This window comes from Mauremys mutica, chromosome 1 (genome assembly GCF_020497125.1).
Source record: "Mauremys mutica isolate MM-2020 ecotype Southern chromosome 1, ASM2049712v1, whole genome shotgun sequence".
Lineage (NCBI taxonomy): Eukaryota > Metazoa > Chordata > Testudines > Geoemydidae > Mauremys > Mauremys mutica.
In genome coordinates, this window is record NC_059072.1 from 318,886,053 (window position 1) to 318,910,680 (window position 24,628).

General features: G+C 43.0%; 1 protein-coding gene across 1 annotated transcript; it reads right to left on the reverse strand.

The window, feature by feature from the left end:
* Positions 1-1,784: 1,784 nt before the first annotated feature.
* LOC123370325 (proteasome maturation protein) lies at positions 1,785-18,394 on the reverse strand. Its single transcript, XM_045016783.1, has 6 exons — positions 18,250-18,394; positions 14,585-14,682; positions 11,447-11,507; positions 9,757-9,858; positions 7,668-7,761; positions 1,785-5,108 (listed from the first exon to the last, which is right to left on the reverse strand). The coding sequence occupies exons 1-6, from the start codon at positions 18,250-18,252 to the stop codon at positions 5,041-5,043; spliced, it is 426 nt and encodes a 141-aa protein (XP_044872718.1). The 5' UTR covers positions 18,253-18,394; the 3' UTR covers positions 1,785-5,040.
* Between the last annotated feature and the right edge of the window lie 6,234 nt (positions 18,395-24,628).

Here is a 24,628-nt window from a genome sequence, read left to right on the forward strand (position 1 = left end):
GCTAATTTTAGAGGCCCCGATTCTGCAAAGACTTAAGCACATGCATTTTATGCACTGAGTAGTCTTACTGACTTCAGATATTGCATTATGTAAATTTAAGTATGTGCATAAGCCAGATTGTGTAAAAGTTTTTTTTTAAATCAGTTCTAAATCTACTGCCTTTTAATTTCATTGTGTCCTTTTTTCCTCCTATCATGGGGCAAGATATATGTTATATATATATATATATATATATAATTCATTTATCTACATCATAGCCCCACTTAAATCATTGTAGCCTCTTTAAGAGCTCCTCTCTTGAAAGGTCATAAGATCTTTCTCTTCTGTGGATCTTTTTTTTTTTATAATCTTGATGAAGTGACTAAATATGATCCACACATCTAATTGTTTTGCACTGAATGCACTCTAATTGTAATTAGAACTTTTATATAGCACTTTTCATCTTCAAGGCACTTTACAATTATTTAAGTAATTAATTCTCACCCTCTGAGGTAGATCTTATCATCCCTGTTTGAGATGAGGAAACAGAGATGATACGTGACTTATCCAGGGTCACGGAGCAAGTTAGCACTAGAACTGGAATTCAGAATAAATTCCTGGCTCCTTGGTCTTGCACTATGATACCTTTATGCACAAATCAGGCAGGCAATTGCATTATATAATGCACAACTCTGCCCTTCCCTCCTGTTTTTAAAAAAAATCCATAGATTGTTTTTACAGCTAAGGTTGCAAGCAAAGAGAGGCTCCGTAGTGCTGTATTTATTAAGCGGAGATTTGGTGCAGTAATTAGAACAAAGTAAATTGGTTGGAGTTCACTTCATCCTCCATATTAAGAAGGATGTTATGTTAAGAAATGAACTGTGAAATGTGAACTAAAGCGATATGCACATATGCTTTAAACAGGAAAAGGACAGAATTCTGGTAAGCTAAAAATCTGTTACCATATAGGAGAGACAGCCACAAATCTGCACATGCAACTCAAATGACCTTCCTCTCTTCATTCAAATTCACTTTAAGAACACCACCTGACTTAGCTTTAGGAAAGCCTTTCAGAAGTAATCCACCAAAAATATTGGCACCATATCAAGATTGGTGCTATAAAAGGGTGTATATTATGTGTATGATCTAGACTGCAAACTCTTCAGGACAAGGACTTTGTCTTCCTTTACATTTGTACAACACCAGGTACGCTCGTGATGCTCACTAAATATAACGTTCAAAGCTCTTAAACACAACTTTGAAAAAAAGCACTTGAGTTGTAAATAACTTTTTGCTTCAGGGATGTACATGGCTTTTAACAAAAGAAAGGACATTTTTTCATAAGAGTGCTGTGAAGATGTGTTTAGGCCCTTCATCTAGACCACACACAATTCTGATCTGGCTACTCTGCTCTCACAGGTTATATAATAGTTAATGCCAGAAACTATGTAGAGTGAAGCTGCCATGTCCAAGTTAATAACTCCTGGAAAATGTAGTGATTCAGAAAAGAGGATCAATATCTTAATTCATTTCCCATTCTTTATGGAAGTTCTGTCATTGTCCCTGGCACTTCCTGTCAGTAATCTGGAAAACCTAGTTGTGCAATGGGACATTCCATTGGTCCAAATGAGAATTTTCACACATGATCATATTACATGGGTGGGAGAATGGAACATTTTATGTCAGTCTTGCAGCACACAAAATGTATAAAACCATGTTTTGTGGACTTGTGTCTATATGGAGATGCAACATGTTTCTGGTGAATATAGCACTTACACTGAAATAAACAGGAAATTATGCCAACATTTATGTAAAATCATTTCTCATATTTATTCAGTATATAGCATGAGACACGAGACGGGTTGAGGCCTCCAGGCACTCCTGTACTATACATTAATAATAAAACCTTAAATTTTGTAGCAATTGAGTGATTAGACAAATGAAATAGTTTTGTATAAATGCAAGCACCTTTTTGCTGTAAGTTAATAAAGCAGAGATCTGTCTAGTCTTCTAAACGTTTGGATCTTGTTTTTTTGACAGACAAGCATGCACAAAGCAATACAATTGCTGGAATAATATTTAGAAGCAGCTCAAGCCACCAACATATTTAATTTCTTTTGCAGTGAGTGATATAAAATAGTATGTACTTGACACAAGTTAATTGACTGGAGATCACATATGCAAACACCCTTATCTAAGCAAAACAGCATTTTGGAATAACATTTTTACTGTCCATTTAAACTGTGAAAGGCTAGCCAATCTTAGAGGATACAGAACTAGTTTAGCTTGTCTGCCAGGCAGAAAGCTTACTCTAGCAAATGTGATTTGATTGTAAGATAAAATATAAAGAGGGAAGTAGTTGAACCAGCCATACATTCTAGCTCTTTAGCCCACAACACTGGTGTCAGTTTTGATGCTTCTCCTCCTAGCTTTTCACTTCTTTCTCTGGACTGTATTGAAAAATCAAATCCTGTCACCAGGGCCAAAACCTTTGTCCCTATCTGGTCGTCTTCCATATTAACCTCTTCCTCTGACCTCTCTTACCAACTTGACTCCCCCTCTACCCTGTCCAAAACACAGCTGCTAAAATTATGATGTTCCTCAGAGATAGATCAGACAATGCAGCTCCTCTCTTCAAAACCCTTCCCTGGTTCCCCCTTGCCCAAAGTCACAAGTTTACACTTCTTGTCCTTACCTTGAAGGCTATCCACCTCAACCTATACCTTGAATCTATTTGCTTAACCTGTGCCCTCCCTTTACCATTTCACTGCTTCCATACCACTGTCCTCACCCCTCCATTTATTTCCTTCTACTCCTCTCTCTATGCCAAGGCCTCACCATGAAATCTAGTTACTTAATAGCTGGGCCAGATATTTGCAGCAAATATCCTAATTATGGCTGCCCACAGTGAAGACCAGAAAACCACTCTAAAGAGTAAGAAAAAAAAAATGAACAGGCCTATTTTTGTTCACTCATTTGTCCAGTTTAACCTCACTTAAGTGAAGATAATGTACATGCAAGGCCCTACATACTCTACAGCAAACTTGACGTAAATTTGCTTTTATAACAAGACTCCCTGACTTCTGCAGCTCTCCAGTGGAGCAGACTCGAAATTCCACAACCACCTTGGGTAATTTAGAAATTGGAGGGTTTTTTTCTTTTTACTAAGTTAAATATGAAAATAAATAATGCAGTCAGGAATGTATCCCTTCTGGAGTGTAACATGCTGCCTCCACACTCTTCAATTTGCTGCAAGATTTTGTATTAAAAATGCATAACTGCATTGTAGAACTGGCAGGAAGCGAAGCTGGTTGTTTTGGCCCACAGGAGTAGGGAACAGTTGGGACTTTTGGCACATAGACCGGCATAGGAGACACTTTGGGGTTGTGGAATTAACTTGTACCTGCACATTTCTGTGGAAGAATTCAGCAGTCCTAGAGTAGAGAACAAAGCTGACATTTAAATTCTCAACATTATGATTGAGTTAACATCCAAATCTGCTGAATGGATGCAGTTCCCATATCTCAGAATTACTATTTCAGGCCATTTACAGACTTGGGGAGACTTCATTGCATTAAGCTTATTTTTGGAAGGTTTTCTTTGCAATCATTGGGTCTTGAAATGGATGATTTTTTTTTTGATTTTTTTTTTTAAGAAGAAAGTTCAGAAACTGGAGCATAATTCTTGCGATAGGACCCTGCTTCTAAAAGATGCAGCAATCCGTAACATTTAGGCTGGTTACATTCTCAAAATGTACATTACACACTTTGACCATTGTATGGGAAGAGAATTAACAGGAGAACTGTCCTAAACTTCTTGCAAGGATTTATAATACGTTATGCATACAAGCTATTCAAAAGTTAATTATAACACAGCCTGTGTAATTTAAATTAAAAAACACCCTTTAAACTTACAGAAAACAGCTTTTATCTGGCTATTCATTTATAAAAGATGCATTTGTGTAGCTTTTAATTTTAGAATCTCCCTTTGGTTATCCCCAGATAAGATTGTTTACTTACAACCAAGTCAGTTCAGTTTTAATTTTATGTTCTGCCGTTATGTAAAATAAAAATTCATGTTCTTACTGTAACACTTCTGTGATGCAGTCTGTCAGATGTGCCTTTGTTTCATACAAACATTTTGAACTTTACATTTTTTCTCCACAGTGGTATTTTTCCCTTAAATGTTGCTAAGTGGTTATTTTAAGTTTCCTGTAGGCTGGAACATAGTCAGCCCAAAATAGGGCTACAGTAGCTCTAATTCCACAGAGCAATAGTGCCCAGTGAGGCTGTTGTGAAATCCAAAGGAGGGGTTCCCCCCTCAAAAGTAGCTAGGTAAAGCCAAATTCAGCTCCCAACTCTTCCTAGGGAGAAGTGTCTAAGTCTATCCTAAGGGGCAACTGAGCTCCAGTGAATGAGCATCTCTGACATCTTAGCTGGGGCAGACAAATGTGTGTGGCAGGGTTCTTTTCTACCAGTGAGCTATTGAGGTTCCTTAAAGGGGCTGCAAGTGACGAGAGTAACATTGCTTGGGTTGGAGGTCAGGGACTTGAGTTATTAAATATATTTTGGAAACCACAGCATTTATAGCAATTTTTTTTATTAGATGTTTAAAAGATTTCAAGAACAAAAGAGATTCAGTGGAAAATGCCTGTTTTATATTCAAAAAGTTCTTTTGCAAGAACATGCATTCCCTGCATTTACCTACAGTAATCAATTTTAAAATGCACATGCATTTTTGGACTTCTTGTAGAATATGTATAATATTTCAAAAACTAAGCGGCTATTGTCCTGAGCAATATACGAAGAGTCGTCTTCTTGTACAGTTTTAAAATACCCAGTTGTAGGACATTTATATTGACAGTAAGCAGAGAATAAATCATAATAGACTTTAAACATTTAATGTGCCTATTCATCAAGTAAGGCAAGAGCTCTCCTGTGGGTAAGTTAACAAAAACATTGTGTCAATGTAATATTAATATTGTACACTGAACCTGTAGTATAGTATAAAGACACATACAAGAAATGTTTTCATGAACAATAGTTTCGGACTACATTTGTGTTACAATAAACCAAGCTTGTATTCCACCATCACATGTGGTTCTCCCATAACTTCACTCTGCGATGGGTCTAGAAAATAGACGGTAAAATATTTACAAAGTTAGTAACACTTTGAAACAGAAACAATCCTAAGACAAGATGACTATATTTCCTCTAGATGTATTTGTTTATAGCAGGGATTCTCAAACTGGGGGTTGGAATCCCTCAGGAGGTCACAAGGTGGATACATATTGGTCGCGAGGTGTCAGCTCTGTGAGGTTGACAGCTCTGAGCCCTCATTACATTAAATTACCCCCCTCCCCCATTTTTAAATTTATAAGGAGGGGGGTCATGCTCAGAGGCTTGCTGTGTGAAAGGAGTCACCAGTACAAAAAGTTTGAAAACGGCTGGTTTATACAAATGTGCACATCTTCATTACTGAGAAAAGTTCTGCAGTTCTGCCGACCTTTAAATATCTGTTCTAAGCAACAACCAGGGGGAAGGAAACCGGGCAAGGATTTCCTTTCTAGGGAAAAGGAGGAGGGGCAGGGGGAAGCTATGCTATGTTCAAGCACCAGAGAGTTACACATCATACAAGACCTAGGACAATAAATTAAGTACAACAGACAGAAGAACAACAAGTTTTAAACTTTGTTTTAAGTTGAAATGGCATATCAGCAACATGTGTGACAAAAGAAGGCTTTGATCATCACTTTGTAAAACACAGTATTTAGTTTAAAAAAACCAACACTAAAAAGCAACAGTGAATATTAGTTTCAAGTGGGTTCATGTGTATAGAAAGAGACAGAGCCCAAGTCTAATAGGTAAGATAGTATTATCAAAAGAATGAGAACTTCAAATGGAATACCTCCAAAAAACCAGCAATCATACTGAAGTGCAACCCAAACACTACATGTGGTGCTTCATTTAAACAGGGCTTCAAGGAGCAAGATTATGCAAGGGGGCAGACTGACTCCCCCTTCATATCAACCATTGGAGTGGGGGCAATGCACATTAGGGAGCAATATACTTTGCCCTTATGTAGGGGTCAGCAACCTTTCAGAAGTGCTGTGCCGAGTCTTCATTTATTCACTCTAATTTAAGATTTCGCGGGCCAGTAACACATTTTAACGTTTTTTAGAAACTCTCTCTGTAAGTCTATATAACTGAGGCTTTGGCTACACTTGCACTTTTTGAAGCGCTAAGTGTAGTCAAAGCACCAGCGCTGGGAGAGCGCTCTCCCAGCGCTGTCCGTACTCCACCTCCCTGTGGGGAATAATGTACAGCGCTGGAAGCCGCGCTCCCAGCGCTGGGGCTTTGACCACACTGGCGCTTTGCAGCGCCGCAATTTGTAGCGCTGGAGAGGGTGTGTTTTCACACCCTGCTGCAGCGCTGCAAATTTGCAAGTGTAGCCAAGGCCTAAACTATTGTCGTATGTAAAGTAAACAAGGTTTTCAAAATGTTTAAGAAGCTTCATTTAAAAATTAAATTAAAATACTGATCTTACGCCACCAGCCCACTGCCGGCCTGGGGTTCCATTCACCTAGGCCGGCAGCGGGCTGAGCGGGGCCTGTGGCCGGGACCCCAGCTGGCAAGGGGCCGGAAGCCAGAACCCCAGACTGGCAGCAGGCTGAGTGGGACCAGCAGCCGGGACCCCAGACCGGCAGTGGGCTGAGCAGCTCAGCCCGCTGCCGGTCTGGGGTTCCGTCCACTGGCTCCTGTCAGCCGGGGTCCTGGCTGCTGGCCCCAATCAGCCTGCTGCTGGTCTGGGGTCCTGGCCCTGCCCACATAGAGTGAGTACCCACTTCTCCCTGGTTCGAGCCCGTTCTCTTCCTCTCTCTCTGCACTGAGCTGAGGGTGCGAGTGCACTGAGCACAGGGCTGGGGGTGAAGGAGCAGGCTGGAGATTGGGGTGCAGGGTCTGACCAGGAGCTAGAATGAGGGAGGGGGCTCAGAGTTGGGGCAGGAGGTTTGGGTGTGGAGCGCTTACCTGGGCAGCTCCCATTTGGTGTGAGGGGTGCAGGTGGGAATGTGGGCGGGAGGGTGCAGGAGCTTCTGTTTGGTGCTCAGGGTGGGGGTGGGGGTTGCAAGAGTCAGGGCATGGAGTGTGGGGGGGCTGGGGATGTGTGGGGGTTGCAAGAGTCAGGGCAGGGGGATGGTGGTGTGTGAGGAGGGTGCAGGAGTCAGGGCAGAGGGCGTGCCGTCTTTGGCACGTGTGCCATAGGTTGCCGACCCCTGCCCTAATGGATAGGGTAGACAGTGCTCCTTTTATGCACAGTACAAACTGGGCCACTCTGAGGCACAGTCCCTTCAGCACTCCTCCAGGAATACTGAGGCTCCATAATTTAGCCCCAGATGATAAAATCCACTTCTAAATTTTTATTGGCATTTATTCTCTTTCACTACTATTAAAACATGGGTTAGGAGATATGTTACACATCCAAATACAAGACACAATTTTGCTTTACATTTCAGGATAACCCCAGGAGAACAAGCAGCTTCACCACATTTATTTTTTTCCTGATATATCCCTTTTCTAACCTCTAAATTAAAATTAATAAAAAACTTGACAGCTCCCAAATCTCACCTTTCTGTTAGCCCTGAGAAAGTTTTAAGAGCTTACAAAATCTTTGAAAGAAAACATATTTACCATTAAGAATATCCTCAAAACCAATGCATTCATCATTTCCTCTCAGTGTATCCAGCGCTATATTTGAGCTATGCAGAAATGGAAGACGTTGGATCTGTGAAAACACAGCAAGAGTCAGAAAGAAACGCAGGTTTCTCTATATTCAGGCTTCCCAAGTCCAGACTGTAATTAAAAGTGACAGGCAAAGTAATTTGTTCTTTGGGAAATGACAGAATGATAACACAGACTCGAGTGTAGAGATATTCTAGACTCCACACATTTGTCTCAAGACCTGTCTGGCACCTCATCCTATAGTCAGGGCATGGGATCAAAACATCAGAATGCGCTATCATGAAAAACAGTTTTCCGTAGAAAAATATGCCCCGTTTTCTGCTGAATATCTGTGAATGGTCACTACAAAGTATCTTTATCTTGAGTGACAGCTTGAGAGTTACAAGATTAGTAAACATAAATTAGCTAACCAAATTATTGAAATGTATTTTCAATTTTATTTTTTCAATCCATATATCAAAAGAGAGTAAAAAGCACGTCAACAGGCTATACCATTATTTTAATGAACTTATATGGCCCTCCCTAAGAGTCATTTAGGTTAAATTTAGATTATGAACATAATTTCTCCAATCTCCTCTAGAAGCATCCTTAATGAGGACTTGGTCCATGATTAGGGCTCCTAGGCACTACAATAATACAAATCAACAACAACAAAACTTGAGATTGGCTCTTGCTCAAAAGGACAGGTTTATGTCATATGCACCATCAGACCACCATATGATTGTGGAGGAAGGAAGGCTCTGTGCATATCACTGAGTATGTAGTAAGGCAACTGACTAAGATGACAAGTAAAAAGCTCAGATCACAAGATGCACATCGGACAGCAGCATACTTGTATTCACAACTGCCTTTGACATAGAAAAACTTTATGGTAAGTTATTGTGAGTACTTGGTTTTTACATGTAACAAAGTGTAGCTGTCCCTTGCTTGTGGATATACTGGATTTGTAATTATCCATAATATTTGCTAGTACAGCTGCACTTTAATCAGTTCCAATACTAATGCTGTAAAAAGGTAAAGCTAAGGTACATATCACATACACACAGGCACATATCAGTGGTGAGAGTTCATATTATCTTCTAAGAACATTAAAGACAACAAGCAAAGGCCAACAAGTATCCTAAGGTCACAAGAATTTCTTCTCTCCTGCATAACTAAGGCAATCCACATGTAGGGAGGAAAATGTCTCTTTGCTCTCACCACTCTCTCCTCCTGCCAGATATGCAAGAAGCTGTGGGAGAAAGGCTCTCCTCCAACAGATCTCAGATCTGCAGGGAGGAGTGACTGGGTGAGAGCAGGAAAAATTTCAGCATTTCTTGTAGGTCTTCTGGTGTTTGCAGGGCAGGAAACCCACAGCAAATCTTGTGAGGCTTGTTGTGGGCCAACACCTAACCCTTAGGATGGGGTAGTTCCCTATTACCTCAACACACATCTGTAGTAGGTGCCTTAGCTGCAAACAAGCCCAAACAGGCTTGTCAGTCTTTAATTACCTCAAATACATTCACTGGCCCCCAATGAACTTCTCACAGCTTACAAAGAAGGGCTGATAGGGGTGGGTGGGGGGCACACAGGGTTTTACTGCCCTGATCTCTCCCCCATCTCCTTGTACGCACCAGCCCTCCAAACTCCTTTAGTCTGCAGGAGCAGAGTTCCCTTCCTGTGAACCCTCAGGAGGTTTGCCAGAAACAACATTGGTCTTGGAGAAGGAAATCAGGGATATAACTTCCATTCCTGTAGTCCTCCTCCCAATGCCTGCAGGATGGGAGAATCTCATGCAAGACTTAAGAAGTTCAGCTTCACTTCACCTGGAATTTGCTGTGATAACAGAACTCTGAATGTTTCAAATAAGCAGCGTTAGTTTTATCATAAGCAATAAAGCCAGTTCTGCTTGGAGTTTGCTTGAAAAATGTATAAAAGATTAACAGCTGTTATCTAATGTATTTGAAAGAAACAAATGTTTTTTAAAAAGCACGTTTGCAGATATGTCTATAACTTAACTGAGGCAATTCATATTACTAGAATAGTTAAAAATGCCTACCTGCTTTGCTGCTTTGAATTCCATTTGCAGCTTTAGCGGTGCATGGAGTCCTTGAATATTTCTCAGAGTTGATAAGTTCATTTTATCTTGGTTTAGCTGAAACTATCAAAAGATTTTTTTTTAAAAGCTGCATTTAATTATATCCATAGAAAATATATTCGTAAAATTATACTTCAATGAACATGCATATGGAAGTCATCGTCAGCAAAAAAAAAAAAAGGCAGTAAATAGGTTGCTAGATTTATAAACCTCAATATGTAAGAAAACTGCCAACATATTAACTCATTTGTTTTAAGCAACTGAGAAAGAAAATCTAATTTTAAAATAATGCATTACATGCTGCTTGCCACTGGCTAAAGCTGTATTTTGTTATTTTTGGCAAGCAGAATACATTGGACTCCACCAAGTGGAGTAGTTGTGCATTACTCTGAAGTATCACTAAGCAATTTCAAGAAATTATTAAAATATTAGTAGCCCAGAAAGGGGAAAGCAAAGCATCTTGGCCTAAAAGAATCCATGGCAGGCCTTATAAACTGACAAGAAGAGTAACTTTTTTTTTTCTATCATTAAAAAAATAAGAAGCCTATATTTGGCAAACTTTTCCTATTTCCAGTATAATGAAATTACTTTATATAAGATCTCAGCAGATATTTATTTTTGTTAAATATCTTGTACATGAGTCCCAGTGTTTTAAATCATTTAGGAAAGCAAGTGCTGAGTCTTGATTCCTTACTGAGTCCTTTGGGACTAATCAATAACAAGAAATATAGTGTATGGATACCTACTTAATAGGTACTGTTTTCTGATAACAAAAGATGTTTTGACTGGCCAAATAAACTTTTGAAGTATAAACTAAAAATCATTCTGCATGTATTTGCAGTATTTAGTGTGGGGTTTGGCTCCAGGTTTTGCATTGATGCTACTGATAGCAGCAGCACATTCAGTGACAGAAGATTGTGATTTTTCCTGATTTTATTTTCTTAATATGCAGAAGTTATACTTGTAATGTTTATGATAACAATATATTTGTGTAAGAGCCACTAATGTTCCTAAAGAAGATATTTAGCACAAACAAGCAGAAGTATAAGTTACAGGACAGGATACCATCTCTAGGCAAAACATCAAAGGTCTAGTTGGTTTCTGTAATTTTCATCAGAAGTCCAGAAGAAAAATATTAACTATACCTCCCCCGGCTTTACTTCTTTAGCTTACTACATTAGCCTTGCCAGTGTCTTTTACTATTTAAAAGTGGGGCTTATGACATACCAAGCAAAGATTTTAGTTTCTTTGCTATTAATGCTATTTGTAGCGTTTATAAACTTCTACAGCAATAAGAACAACCATATCCATTTCAGCATAATACAGGAGTAATATTTTGGTATATTACTAAAATGAACCCAAAAGTACATGTCCTGAAATGTTTAGTTCTACTGCATCAAATCTCCTGTGCTGATAAACCCTAGCAGTTCTTTCAGCTATTACCCCCACCTGCCAAAATTCATAATGAAATGTCATGTTAATCACATAAATTATATTAAAGCAATACTGCTGTTAGGCCACTTTATTCCTGACTGAGATGCACTGAAATTACACTTGTCAAGAAGTTAACAGTAACAATGGCCCTTAAACTTTGTAACTAGCTGATCGTAGGAAAGCATTAAAAGGTTATCAAATTCAGCATTGCACTTACATTTTTTTCTGACAGTTCCAAAGGATGGCTGGGCAAAAGTTCATTTTTTACACTTGTAAAGCTAGAAATGTATAAAAAAAACAACAAACTTTTTTATTAAGTCACACAAGAATCAAAAATCAATGCACCAATTTCTAGTCTGACATTAATTCCAGATACAAACATCAAGCTGCTATAATTAGTGCTCATTTAGAACAAGGAAAAAACCTGTACAAGAACTTCAGTCTTTTTCTGCTTCATCTTCATGCTTAACATAAGAGCAGTCATGTTTTTTCTTCCCCCAGCTCCAGCTAACAAACAGAAGACAAATTTAACTTGAATACCTGAATACACCCTGTTATTATTGGTTAACTTATGGATAATCTACATGTGTGACCCTAAGAGCATCCTTGTGCCAAAAGACAAGGGTCTGCCTGGTACCCAGCAATGAATTTCAGCTGCCCTGATCAATTCAGTGTACCCCAACTCACTAGTATTACAATCTGTAGCTAAAAGCTGTAATGTAATATGTTACTGGAAAACTACTAACTCACTGATCGTTAATATTCTTGTGTGATGTATGTACGGTCAACCCTTGAAGAACTTTACAGATAGGCTGGAAATATATGACTAAAAGGTGTGTGTCAAACCCCCTGACGTGCCTGGTTTAAACAGGTTTTCCCCAAACCAGGGCCTTGGAGCTCTCTATCTCTGCTCCAGCTCCAGGCAAAAACCTGCAGCTCCACTGCTCCGTGCTCTGCTCCAAAGCCCTGCCCCAAACAAAGGAAAAAGGCCCGGTGTGGCCAAATTCAATGCCCTATTCATTTGTATGAGAAGCTGCAAGCAGACATCATTTACACTGTAAAAGTCACCAGTGGAGGAGAAGACAGCATACAGTCTGCAGGAGGCACCATGGCATTCACACACAGCAGGGAAAAGGAAATGTATCTAGGAATACATTTCAGAAGAATACATTTCAAAAATTTACCAGATTATAGAGGGGGAGTGAACCCCTAAATTACCCTTCACCTGAGGCGGCAAAGGAACTTTAAGCTCTGTGAAGAGTCCTCACCAGAAAGTCTGGTTAGCCATACTGGAAAACAGACTTCAAGTATGTCTATACTACAACGTAAGCCCGGAATTAGAAGACCTCAAGTTAGCAGACCCTGGGTTTGTTAACCTAAGGCTTGAGCATCTACACTCATTTGTAATCACAGGTTAGGAATTGGTGAACCCTGGGTCTTAACCTGGGGTTCCAGTGTTTACACTGCATTATGCAGGCCCGAGTTTAACCACTTATATCCAAGTCTTCCAAGCACCCTCCCAAAATGTGGCCACTTTAGTCCTTTCCCCATAGTGCAGCATGGCAAAACTAGACTGTCCACTCAACTGGTTCAGAATATAAAAAAAAGTCAGCCTGTGGGATACTTTTGGCAGACTCCCAGAGCACAAGTCTACTGGGGCTATGTCTACGCTACAAAGCAATAGGGCTTGAACATGGGGTCATGGTTTGACTGAGGCTTGGACCCGCCACCCCGTGAGGTCTTGGGACCCAGGGTCCGAGCCCTGGGTTAGCACAATTTGTGTGTATACAGGTGTGATTAGGTTTGAGCCTGAGTTTGAACCCTGATCTTACACTGAAGTGTAAACATCCCCTTGGTGAGAAACACTTCTTTGAACAAGAGACTTAAACCAGGTTTTAGTCTTAGAAGCGTGTTTTCACTTTTATTTCCTTGTAATCCTTTCCATCTTTATTCCTTATACCTGGTATAACTTAAACCAATGACTTTTTGTTTAATGACCTTGTTTTACTTTTACCACACCAGTGCTGTGATTGAAATAGGAGCATTTGTAACCCGCCTCCCCACCATGAACTAATGAGTTGCAGTGAATTGTCTTTTTAAAGGAGCAACAAACGACTACTCTGTGAATGTTCAGGAGGGCTGGACACAGCACAGCGATGGCTCTGGGAAGCTTGGGAGTTCACCGATTGTTTCCTGCAAAGCAAGGTTTGGATAAGAGTCCTAAAGAGTCTGATGGCAAGGCGGACAAGCTGGTGTGTCAGGGAGTTGTCACACAGCTTAGCAGTAGCAACACACTGTCCTGCTGAGGCTGAAAGGGGTAACTCACAATTCTGGGAACCTCAGCAGATTGTGGTAATGGTAGATGGTTCTGTGGAAATTCAGGATTGGGAAGGCACTGGGGTCACTCTGCAAAAAAGTAACTGGATGGTGGAAGCCAGGGTGCGACCTGCATGCTTGCAAGGCTGGCTGTAGATATCAGGGCAGTGGGCCATAGCAACATAGCATTTAAGGCACTCTCAGTTGTAGAGCAGTTGGTGACACAACCCTTACCAGTCTAGGTTGAACGTCACAACATGGTACTTAATTTCCTGACTATAGTGTACATGCAAGCCTTGGATTTTTTTTCTGAATCAGTCTGATAAGCATTTTAAATTTCAACAGAAGTATTTATACTTCTATTCTAGATGTATATTTTATATACATGTGTGTATACAGATATGGTTCTGACCACCAACCATCTGAAACGTTACCATGTAGTGTAATAATATTAGGCCATTTTCCACATTGTTAATTCTATTTCATGTGTCATTAGTAGCTAAGGTCAATCATTTTGGCCAACATTAAAAAAGCACGTTCAACTATTTTCTTCAAGAACAGTTCATATATGAGCAGGGATGGAAATTAAGCTTTTTCTATCAGTTGTTTAAAGGTGCATTCTTATACAGATCACTAATTACACAGCTGTCTGTATTTATTATTTGCTTCTAAGAGCAACGTTTCATAGGAAACAAGCTCTTGACACATAATGCTCCTACTATAATTATACGTAAAATGACTACACCAGTGGTTCTTAACCAGCACCCCAATCAGCACACAGCTGCAGCCCATGTAGATATACAGGTAGTATATATATTGTGTGGATGTGGCCCACATAACACACAGAGAGCTGCATATGCAGCCCACAATGGTAAATAGGTTGAGGACCACTGGACTAGACATATCTTTTGATATAAAGTATATGGCCAAGAAGCGTATGTTCTAAAACAGGTGCATAATACATATAAACTTTCTTCCTACATACTTAGAATTTCAATTTGGTTATGGTACAGTATATTAGGAGGCAGACAAGGCATACCCTCTGCGTAGAATATCATGACCTCCAAATGCTCCACTAGCTGAAAATTCGGCAATTGGGATGCTATCCTTAAGCTGAGATCCAACTCCTCTGGAATTCTGAAACAAAAAGCAAGGATTACTTTTACAGAATTAGGCCCCATTCAGCGCTTCTGTTAACTCTGGCAAATGAACATTTAGATTTTACTCTTTTTTGGTCCTTATACCAAAAGAGAGTTATTCATTGAGCTGTTTGATGTCTCTTTAAAACTACATATGCCCAAGCCTTAGTCTTCAGGGTGACTGATTTTTAACTGAGACGATAAATTCCATTTAATTAGGACACCTTGAATGATTCAGCAGTGCTTAGATCTCTTGGAATAGTGTAATATCATGCTGTTTGCTCCTCAAAACTTGCTAAGGCAGAACAAAAAGAACTTAACGCTCTTTTACTATGTGTATGACAGCACCTACCTAAACTGGGTCCCAATCCTGATTGGGGCTTCTGGGCACTACTATAACACAAATATGAAAGTGACTGTGCCATCAACTAGGGTTTAGGAAGAAACTTCTATGAGATTACTCTGTAATTGTCCACTACAATTGCACTCTTCTCTGAAGCATCTGTTTCTAGCCTCTGTCAGGTGGAAAATACTGAACCAATGATCAGACATGGCAATTGCTATTTTTCTTTATGCAAAGGGTAATAAAGAAGGTAGATGATAGTTGGACTTTATAGGGCTTGACTGGTGTAGCTGTCTGGGGAATTTTGTATTCAATTCAGTTTAAACATCTTGTTACCTCAGAGACATAGTAACAAATTAGAGGGAACTCAGGGAAGATCAACAAAATGTATGTATGTATGTATTTATTAGGGGGAGGGATTGAAGGCATTGACTTTCAGGGAGACATAAAACAGTTAAATAAATGCAGTGTCATCTAGCAATTAGAAAACTGGACTGGTACTCAGGAGATCTGGGCTCTATTCCCAGCTCTGCCATTCAGCTACTGAGACCTTGGACAAGCCACCTCACCTATCTGTGCCTCAGTTTCCCCTCTCACACTGCCTGACTTGTCTATTTAAACAGTAAGATCTTTGGACAGGGACTGTTTCCTACCATGTGAACGTAGTGTTTAGCCCAATGGCGCCTACTTGCACTACCACCACACATTTGGAATATGAATATACAGGAGGAATTATTATTGTATTAAGAGGGAATGACTAGAAAACAATAGGATGAAATAAAGTAAATAAAGGCCGAAGAGCCAGAAATATTCCCAAGAGTGAAACATATCGAGTACTGCTATTGCTTCATAGCCTTCCACTTTAAGGCCAGGAGGGATCATCCTGACCATCTAGTCCAGTGTTTTTCAACCTGGGGGTCGCGACTCACAAGAGGGTCCTGGGACAGGTTTAGGGGGATAGCAAGTAGGGCAACTGTAGGGGCCCTGTGAAGTTACATGCTTCAGCCTCAGGTGGTGGGGCTCAGGCTTCGGCTTCACCCATGCTGCCCTGGGCCGAAGCACAAGCTTAATGTAGGTGGTCACAATTTTTTCAAGTGTGGGTGTGGGGGGGAGGGGGCACGCTTTTTTTTAAAAAACATATAAAGGTGGTCACCAGCATAAAAATATTGAGAAACACTGAGCTAGTCTATCCTCCTACATACTGCAGGCCACAGAACCTCATCCACTCACTTCTGTAGTAGGCCCATAACCCCTGGCTGAGTTACTAACATCTTCAAATCTTGATTTAAAGAATTCAAGTTACATAGGCTCCAGCAGAAACCTGGGAAAGAATTCTCTGTAGTAACTCAGAGCCCTCCCATTTTAGTGCCCCACCTCGGGTCATTGGAGATATTTGGTAACAACCACCGCGTGGAGAAGCCATTATGTCATTGTGGGCAATCTCATCATACCATCCCCTCTGTGAGCAGTCTTAAATCAAGTAAAAACAACAAAGAGTCCTGTGGCACCTTACAGACTAACAGACGTATTGGAGCATGAGCTTTCGTGGGTGAATACCACTTCGTCGGATGCATGTAGTGGAAATTTCCAGAGGCAGGTATAAATATGCAATAATAAATAAATAAATACCTGCCTCTGGAAATTTCCACTACATGCATCCGACAAAGTGGGTATTCACCCACGAAAGCTCATGCTCCAATACGTCTGTTAGTCTATAAGGTGCCACAGGACTCTTTGCTGCTTTTACAAATCCAGACTAACATGGCTACCCCTCTGAGTCTTAAATCAAGTTAGGTTATTTGCCCACACTACTTCCTTTGGAAAACCATTCCAGAACTTCACTCCTCAGATAGTTGGAAACCTTTATCTAATTTCAAGCCTAAATGTATTGATAACCAGTCTACATCCATTTGTTCTTTTGCCAGCATTGGCCCTTAACTTAAATAACTTCTCTCTCCCCCTCCCTGGTATTTATCCCTCGGATGTATTTATAGAGAGCAACCATGTCTCCCCTCATCCTTCATTATGTTAGGCTAAACAAGCCAAGATCCTTAAGTCTTCTCTTGTAAGGCAGGTTCTCCATTCCTCTGATCATCCTAGTAGCCGTTCTCTGCACCAGTTCCAGTTTGAATTCCTCCTTCTTAAACATGGGAGACCAGAATTACGCACACTATTCCAGATGAGGACTCAGCAGTGCTTTGTACAATGGTAATAACACTCCCCTATCTCTACTGGAAATATCTTGCCTGATGCATCCTAGAATTGCATGAGCCTTTTTCACAGCCACATCATGTTTGCAGCTCAAAGTCACCTTGTGATGAATCAATATAACCATCTTTCTTTTCTGTCACCTCTAACTGATATGATCCCAATTTATAGCAAAAATTCTTCTTGTTAGTCCCTAAGTGCATGACCTTGTACCAAAAGCAGGGGTGGATATCTAAACATTAATCATTACAAACTCATGGGAAAGGAATAGCAGGAGGCATTGGCAACTCTTGCCACTCTATCACAAGTCTTGCAATATTTGGTGTTCTTCTTAAAGCCCCAACTCCTAGAGTCAAATAATTCTGTAAAAACCTCAGCTTTCATTGCTTGGAAGTAATCATCTAGCCCTCACGGCTGCCGAGCCAAGCTTTAACACGCCCTCAAATGCACCCTAAAAGCTCAGAAACCAGAAGGCAAATAAAAAACCTTAACTCCGCCTCACCCGCCTAGTGACATTAAATCAAACTCTCATATTCTGGAGCCGGGGTTAGCGATGCGGAGTAGGAAACCATCCCAGTGGGGGAAGGGGGATAATCTAGCAGATATTCCCATCCCTGAGATACTGATCGCACGGGGTGTGTGTGTGTGGGGGGGGGTCTGGTGCCATGGCGACCGTGACACTGCAGGAAGGGGTCGGCGGGGGGGGGGGGGGGAAGCGGAGAGGCTGCCGGGCGGGAACGAGCTGCTGCTGGCGGGGCCGATTCGCGCTTCCGATTCACCCCCACTCGCCGCTGCTCCCAGGCACAGAGCCGCAGCGCACGAGCCGCCTCCCCGCCACTGTTAACGCGGGGCCCGGCCGCCCCTATGACTCAGCACAGCCCCGCCGCCCCTCGCGGCCAGCCCCGCACTGGGGCGACAGGGCCGCGGCGGCGCGCAGGGCCCACGCGCCACCTTCCCCGCCCCCGGCAGCGGCCGAAGCGCCCCCGGGGCCCTGCACCCTCACCCCGAACTCACCATCTCGGCCCCCTCACACCCGAACCGTCACTGCTTCCGCCTGCGCTGATGACCTCACTTCCGCTCCCAGCGCAGCGCTCTACGTCACACGCAAGAAACGCAGTGAGACTGCGCAGGGCGGGCCAGCGGCAGGGGGCGGGGCTAGGTCGTGAGCGCGCGCGCAGGTTGCGGCGCTGCTGCAGGTGTTGGGCTCGGGAAGATTGCGCGGGGCCGGGGCGGAGCCTGCGGGGTTTCCGAGCGCGGGGAAGAGCCGCGCCAGGGGCAGGACACGGGGTGGGGACCCTGGCCCCAGGGCCACGCCGCTGACTCGTGCGCAGCCGCAGCTTTGCGTGGGGAGGCTGCTGGGAACAGTGGGTCCCGGCGGCGGCGCGAGGCGGTTGCAGAAAAGGCCGGTGTGTGGGTGTCGTTACACCGGCCTGGGGCGTGTTAGCGGGGCTGGGCTCGGTCGGACGTCACGCCTGCATGCCGCTGAGCCCGGAGCTGGAGCCCCGCGCGCAGTGCTGAGACCCAGGCGTGACAGGAAAGATGTGGCCAAATTGGGGAGTCCTGAGGCAGTGGCGCGGGAATGGGCCCTGGCCCGCCCTCGTTTTACCCGCTGTACGGCGAGCGGCAGGGGGCAGGGCCTCGGGAACAAAGGGCGATGCGTGGGGCGGGACCTTGGGGACAAGGGAGCGCAGGGCCACTGTTTGGGTACTGGTGCCCCCTCCCGCCCCCACACACTTTTAGGGACCTTCTGCCACTCCCGTCCAGAGGAGAGTAACAAAAATGATAATAGGGTTAGAAAACCTGACCTATGTGACCATGTTAAAAAAAAAAAACCCTCAGCAGTTTAGTCTTGAGAAAAGACGGGAGAGGGTGGAACCTGATAACAGTCTTCTAATATATTAAGGGCTGTTATGAAGAGTTTGAGGCTCAATTGTTGTCCGTGTCCACTGAATGTAGGACAAGAAGTAATGAGATCAGTCTGCAGCAAGGGAGGTTTATGTTGCATATTAGGAAAAGCTTTCTAACTATAAGGATAGTTAGAAGCAGCAAAGAATCCTGTGGCACCTTATAGACTAACAGAAGTTTTGCAGCATGAGCTTTCGTGGGTGAATACCCACTTCTTCGGATGCAAGCAGTGGAAATTTCCAGGGACAGGTGTGTATATATAAGCAAGCAAGAAGCAAGCTAGAGATAACGAGGTTAGATCAATCAGGGAGGATGGGGCCCTGTTCCAGCAGCTGAGGTGTGAAAACCAAGGGAGGAGAAACTGGTTCTGTAATTGGCAAGCCATTCACAGTCTTTGTTTAGTCCTAAGCTGATGGTGTTAAATTTGCAGATGAACTGGAGCTCAGCAGTTTCTCTTTGAAGTCTGGTCCTAAAGTTTTTTTGTTGTAGGATGGCCACCTTAAAATCTGCTATTGTGTGGCCAGGGAGGTTGAAGTGTTCTCCTACAGGTTTTTGTATATTGCCATTCCTAATGTCTGATTTGTGTCCATTTATCCTTTTCCTTAGAGACTGTCCAGTTTGGCCGATGTACATAGCAGAGGGGCATTGCTGGCATATGATGGCATATATTACATTGGTGGACGTGCAGGTGAATGAACCGGTGATGGTGTGGCTGATCTGGTTAGGTCCTGTGATGGTGTTGCTGGTGTAGATATGTGGGCAGAGTTGGCATCGAGGTTTGTTGCATGGGTTGGTTCCTGAACTAGAGTTACTATGGTGCGGTGTGCAGTTGTTGGTGAGAATATGCTTCAGGTTGGCAGGTTGTCTGTGGGCGAGGACTGGCCTGCCACCCAAGGCCTGTGAAAGTGTGGGATCATTGTCCAGGATGGGTTGTAGATCCCTGATGATGCGTTGGAGGGGTTTGAGCTGGGGACTGTATGTGATGGCCAGTGGAGTCCTGTTGGTTTCTTTCTTGGGTTTGTCTTGCAGAAGGAGGTTTCTGGGTACACATCTGGCTCTGTTGATCTGTTTCCTTATTTCCTCGTGTGGGTACTGTAGTCTTGAGAATGCTTGGTGGAGATTTTCTAGGTGTTGGTCTCTGTCTGCGGGGTTAGAGCAGATACGGTTGTACCTCAGTGCTTGGCTGTAGACAATGGATCTTGTGGTGTGCCCGGGATGGAAGCTGGAGGCATGAAGGTAGGCATAGCGGTCGGTAGGTTTTCGGTATAGGGTGGTGTTAATGTGACCACCACTTATTTGCACCGTGGTGTCTAGGAAGTGGACCTCCCGTGTAGATAGGTCCAGGCTGAGGTTGATGGAGGGGTGGAAGCTGTTGAAATTATGGTGGAATTTTTCCAGAGTCTCCTTCCCATGGGTCCAGATGATGAAGATGTCATCAATGTAGCGTAGGTAGAGAAGGGGCGTGAGTGGACGGGAGCTGAGGAAGCGTTGTTCCAGGTCGGCCATAAAAATATTGGCATATTGTGGGGCCATGCGGGTGCCCATAGCGGTGCCACTGATCTGGAGATATATATTGTCATTAAATTTGAAATAGTTGTGTGTGAGGATAAAGGCACAGAGCTCAGCAACCAGTAGTGCTGTGGCATCATCAGGGATACTGTTCCTGATAGCTTGTATTCCATCATTGTGTGGGATGTTTGTGTAGAGAGCCTCTACATCCATGGTGGCTAGGATGGTGTTTTCTGGAAGGTCACCAATGCATTGTAGTTTCCTTAGGAAATCAGTGGTGTCACGGAGATAGCTGGGAGTGCTGGTAACATAGGGTCTGAGTAGAGAGTCCACATATCCAGACAGTCCTTCAGTGAGAGTTCCAATGCCAGAGATGATGGGGCGTCCAGGATTTCCGGGTTTGTGGATCTTGGGTAGTAGATAGAATAACCCTGGTCGGGGTTCTAAGGGTACGTTGATTTGTTCCGGTGCTAGTGTAGGGAGTGTCCTGAGTAGATGGTGCAGTTTCTTAGTGTATTCCTCAGTGGGATCTGAGGGAAGTAGCCTGTAAAATTTGGTATTGGAGAGTTGTCTGGCGGCCTCCTTTTGGTAGTCAGACCTGTTCATGATGACAACAGCACCTCCTTTATCAGCCTCTTTGATTATAATGTCAGGATGGTTTCTGAGGCTGTGGATGGCATTGCGTTCTGCACGACTTAGGTTGTGAGGCAAGCGATGTTGTTTTTCCACAATTTCTGCCTGTGCACGTCGGCGGAAGCATTCAATGTATAGGTCCAGACTGTCATTTCGACCCTCAGGAGGAGTCCATGTGGAGTTCTTCTTCCTGTGCTGTTGGTGGGAGGGTAACTGTGTATCAGTGCGTTGTTCAGTGTTGTCCTGGAAGTATTCTTTGAGTCGGAGACGGCGAAAGTAGGCTTCCAGATCGCCGCAGAACTGTATCATGTTGGTGGGGGTGGCAGGGCAGAAAGAGAGTCCCCGAGATAGGACAGACTGTTCTTCTGGGCTGAGTGTGTGGCTGGATAGATTGACGATATTGCTGGGTGGGTTAGGGGTATCACGGTTGTGGCCCCATGTGGCAGGTAGGAGTTTAGACAGCTTACAGTCCTTTTTCCTTTTTAGAGAGGTGAAGTGGGTAATGTAGATCTCCTGTCTTATTTTAGTGAAGTCCGTTTGTATGGAAGTTTGGTTATTGATGAGAGTCTCTAGGTTGGAGAGCTCTTTTTTGATGTTTTCCTGTTTGCTGTATAGGATGCTGATCAGGTGGTTCCTCAGTTTCTTAGATAGAGTACGGCATAAACTCTCACTGTGGTCTGTGTAGTATGTAGATAGCAGTGGATTTTTTACCTTTAGTCCATTAGGTATGATGTCCATCCGTTTACATTTGGAAAGGAAGATGATATCCGTCTGTATTTGTGCAAGTTTCTTCATGAGGTTGATGGATTTCCACTCTAAGGGTAGTTAAGGTCTGGAATAGGCTTCCAAGGGAGGTTGTAAAATCCCTGTCATTAGAGGGTTTTGAGAATAGGTTGGAGAAAGCTAGACCATCCCAACCCGATGTTTTAGTGGTCTCATATTAGTGCTTGGGGCTGGATTTGATGACTTCTCAAGGTCCCTTTCAGCTCCATATATCTATTATTCTATTCTTGAGTGGAGGAGGGAACTTGTGAGAAATGCCAGCCAGGCAAGAGGCTCTCGGCAGAAGTGTCCTTGGTATTTATAATCAATTTATAATTTATGGTGCTCTATAGAGACCGCTGTCAACTGTGTTTGATTTTTACCTGCTTTAGAAGACATAAATAACTTATGAAAACTTTCTGAAATTCATCAGCTCTTTGGAAGGTTAATGAAGTGTACATTCATTTGTTCCTCCACAACTCCAGACATAATTATCCACCAATATTACTGATTTTTTTTAAGAACTGAAGTTTAGACATTTGTCCACTTCACCTCACATTTTGCCAAAAATTTCTCTTTTACTAGAGACTTCATATGTGAAATTTGATGTGCATGGAGTGTAGCTTGAAAGAGGTCAGGTGTATGTGCAAAATCAATTTTATGCTGGGAACATTATTTTTATATTTTGTTGTTGTACAGTACACAAAAATAAAGACTTTGCTACAGCCTTAATTACTGAGAAACTCACGCCAGTCAGTGTCTATTGGCATAGGCGCTGATTCCATGGGTGCTCTGGGGCTGGAGCACCCCTGGGAAAAAATGGTGGGTGCTGAGCACCCACTATCAGCTTCCCCAAGCGCCTCCCACCTGATGGTGGGACCCACAGATCAGCACTTCCCCATGCCTCCTGCCCACTGCAGTCAGCTGTTTTGTGGCGTTCTGGGGAGAGGAGCGAGGATGCAGTGTGCTGGGGGGGAGGCGGGAGGCGGAACTGGGCAGGAAGAGGCAGGGAGGGGCCTTGGGGGAAGACAGGACCTGGGAGTTGAGCACCCCCCTGGCACTTTGGAAAGTCGGTGCCTGTGTTTCTTGGTTTTCCTCTAGCAGTAGAAGATCACCACTCAAAGTTCTACCAAATCAAAGTTTTGGCCTTTTCTACACTTGTATCAATAAGACTTGCACTTAAATCACAGACTTCAAAAGAATGAGAGTGGAAGACAGTATCTTTTATTTTCTTTTATGGAAAGCAAGTTCTGCCTTGTAAGTTTAAGTAGTGCTCAAATGCCCTGGTGTTGGGGCATTATCGTAGACTAGATGTGAATACATACAAAACCAAGTCAAGTTCCTGTTTAACTGTAGCTTACAGAGAGACCATTTTTTTCACTGAATGTATTTATTTATTGACTCTTTGAGTTTGTTGATCAGGATATGACTGTCAAGATGAAACATCTAACTTTCAAAGTCATCCTTGCAGGACACAGACAGGATACAATCACTCCATGTACATTATTGACATCATTGCAATGCATAGTTTAGGCTGCATAACAAAAGAATGTACATTGCAAGAAAGATCTGGTTTTCCTTTAAAGACAGGCTTTCACACTAGGGGAAACTTCCAGACATAAACATAAATCACAGATATTTTTTCATCATATTACCAAGTGTGAATTTGAACAAGGATTGCTTTTCTCACAGCCTATCTTCTCTTCCCAGTTGATCCTGTAGAAAAAGTTACAATGCTAGGTGATTGTGATATCGCTTCCAGTTCTATGGCAAGGGTCTGATTATCCCAGTAGGTGCATAAATGCAGCTTCATTTGAAGTCAGTGGGAGTTGCACATGTGCAACTGACAGGATGATCAGGGCTCTGGATCAGGCATGAGAAGCCAAGTTGGATGGTGAAAGCTCCTATTACTTAGACACAGTGAGATAAATACAAAGCTAGTGTGACTCCAGTAGCTTTAATGAAGTTACAGTAGAGTTGAATTTGGCACATTGCTTTTAAAAGTGACATCTAAATATTTTTTTAAGAATAAAAGTTTGCCCATTTTTCCTTCTTTGTATATGAAGAAGGCCTGAAATGTGGTTCAAATGGCATTGTTTCCATCCCCCCACCCCCCCACCCTTTTTTTTTTTAAAGAAATACCAGGAATGCCAAGTCTTGTCTCCCTGATTTTGCTGAAGAACTTCTTTGGGATTTCAGAGATGTACAGTAGAACCTTAGTGTTATGGACAACTCAGAAATGGAGGTTCTCTGTAACTGAACAAAGCACAGTTCAGGCTCCAGATCTAGCAGCTGATACTCCAGGCCAGGTTTCAGCTGCAGCTGGCTTGAGTTTGCAAGCTTGTCCCACTGTGGGAGTGGAGGGGGGGAGGGGAGATGAGTGTGTGAGAGAGAGCCGGACAGAGAGAGAGAATAGCATGTCCCCCTCCAGGCGAGGGGGGGCGGGTTGTGAAAACGGCATAAACCCCAGTGCTGCTCCTGGTTTGCTGGCTCCAGCTGCCTTGAGCTGGCAACCCCAGCGTCTTGCTCTAAGTGGCTGCCCCGTGCGTGGGGGTGGGAGTGGGGACAGCCCAGATGTGCCTAC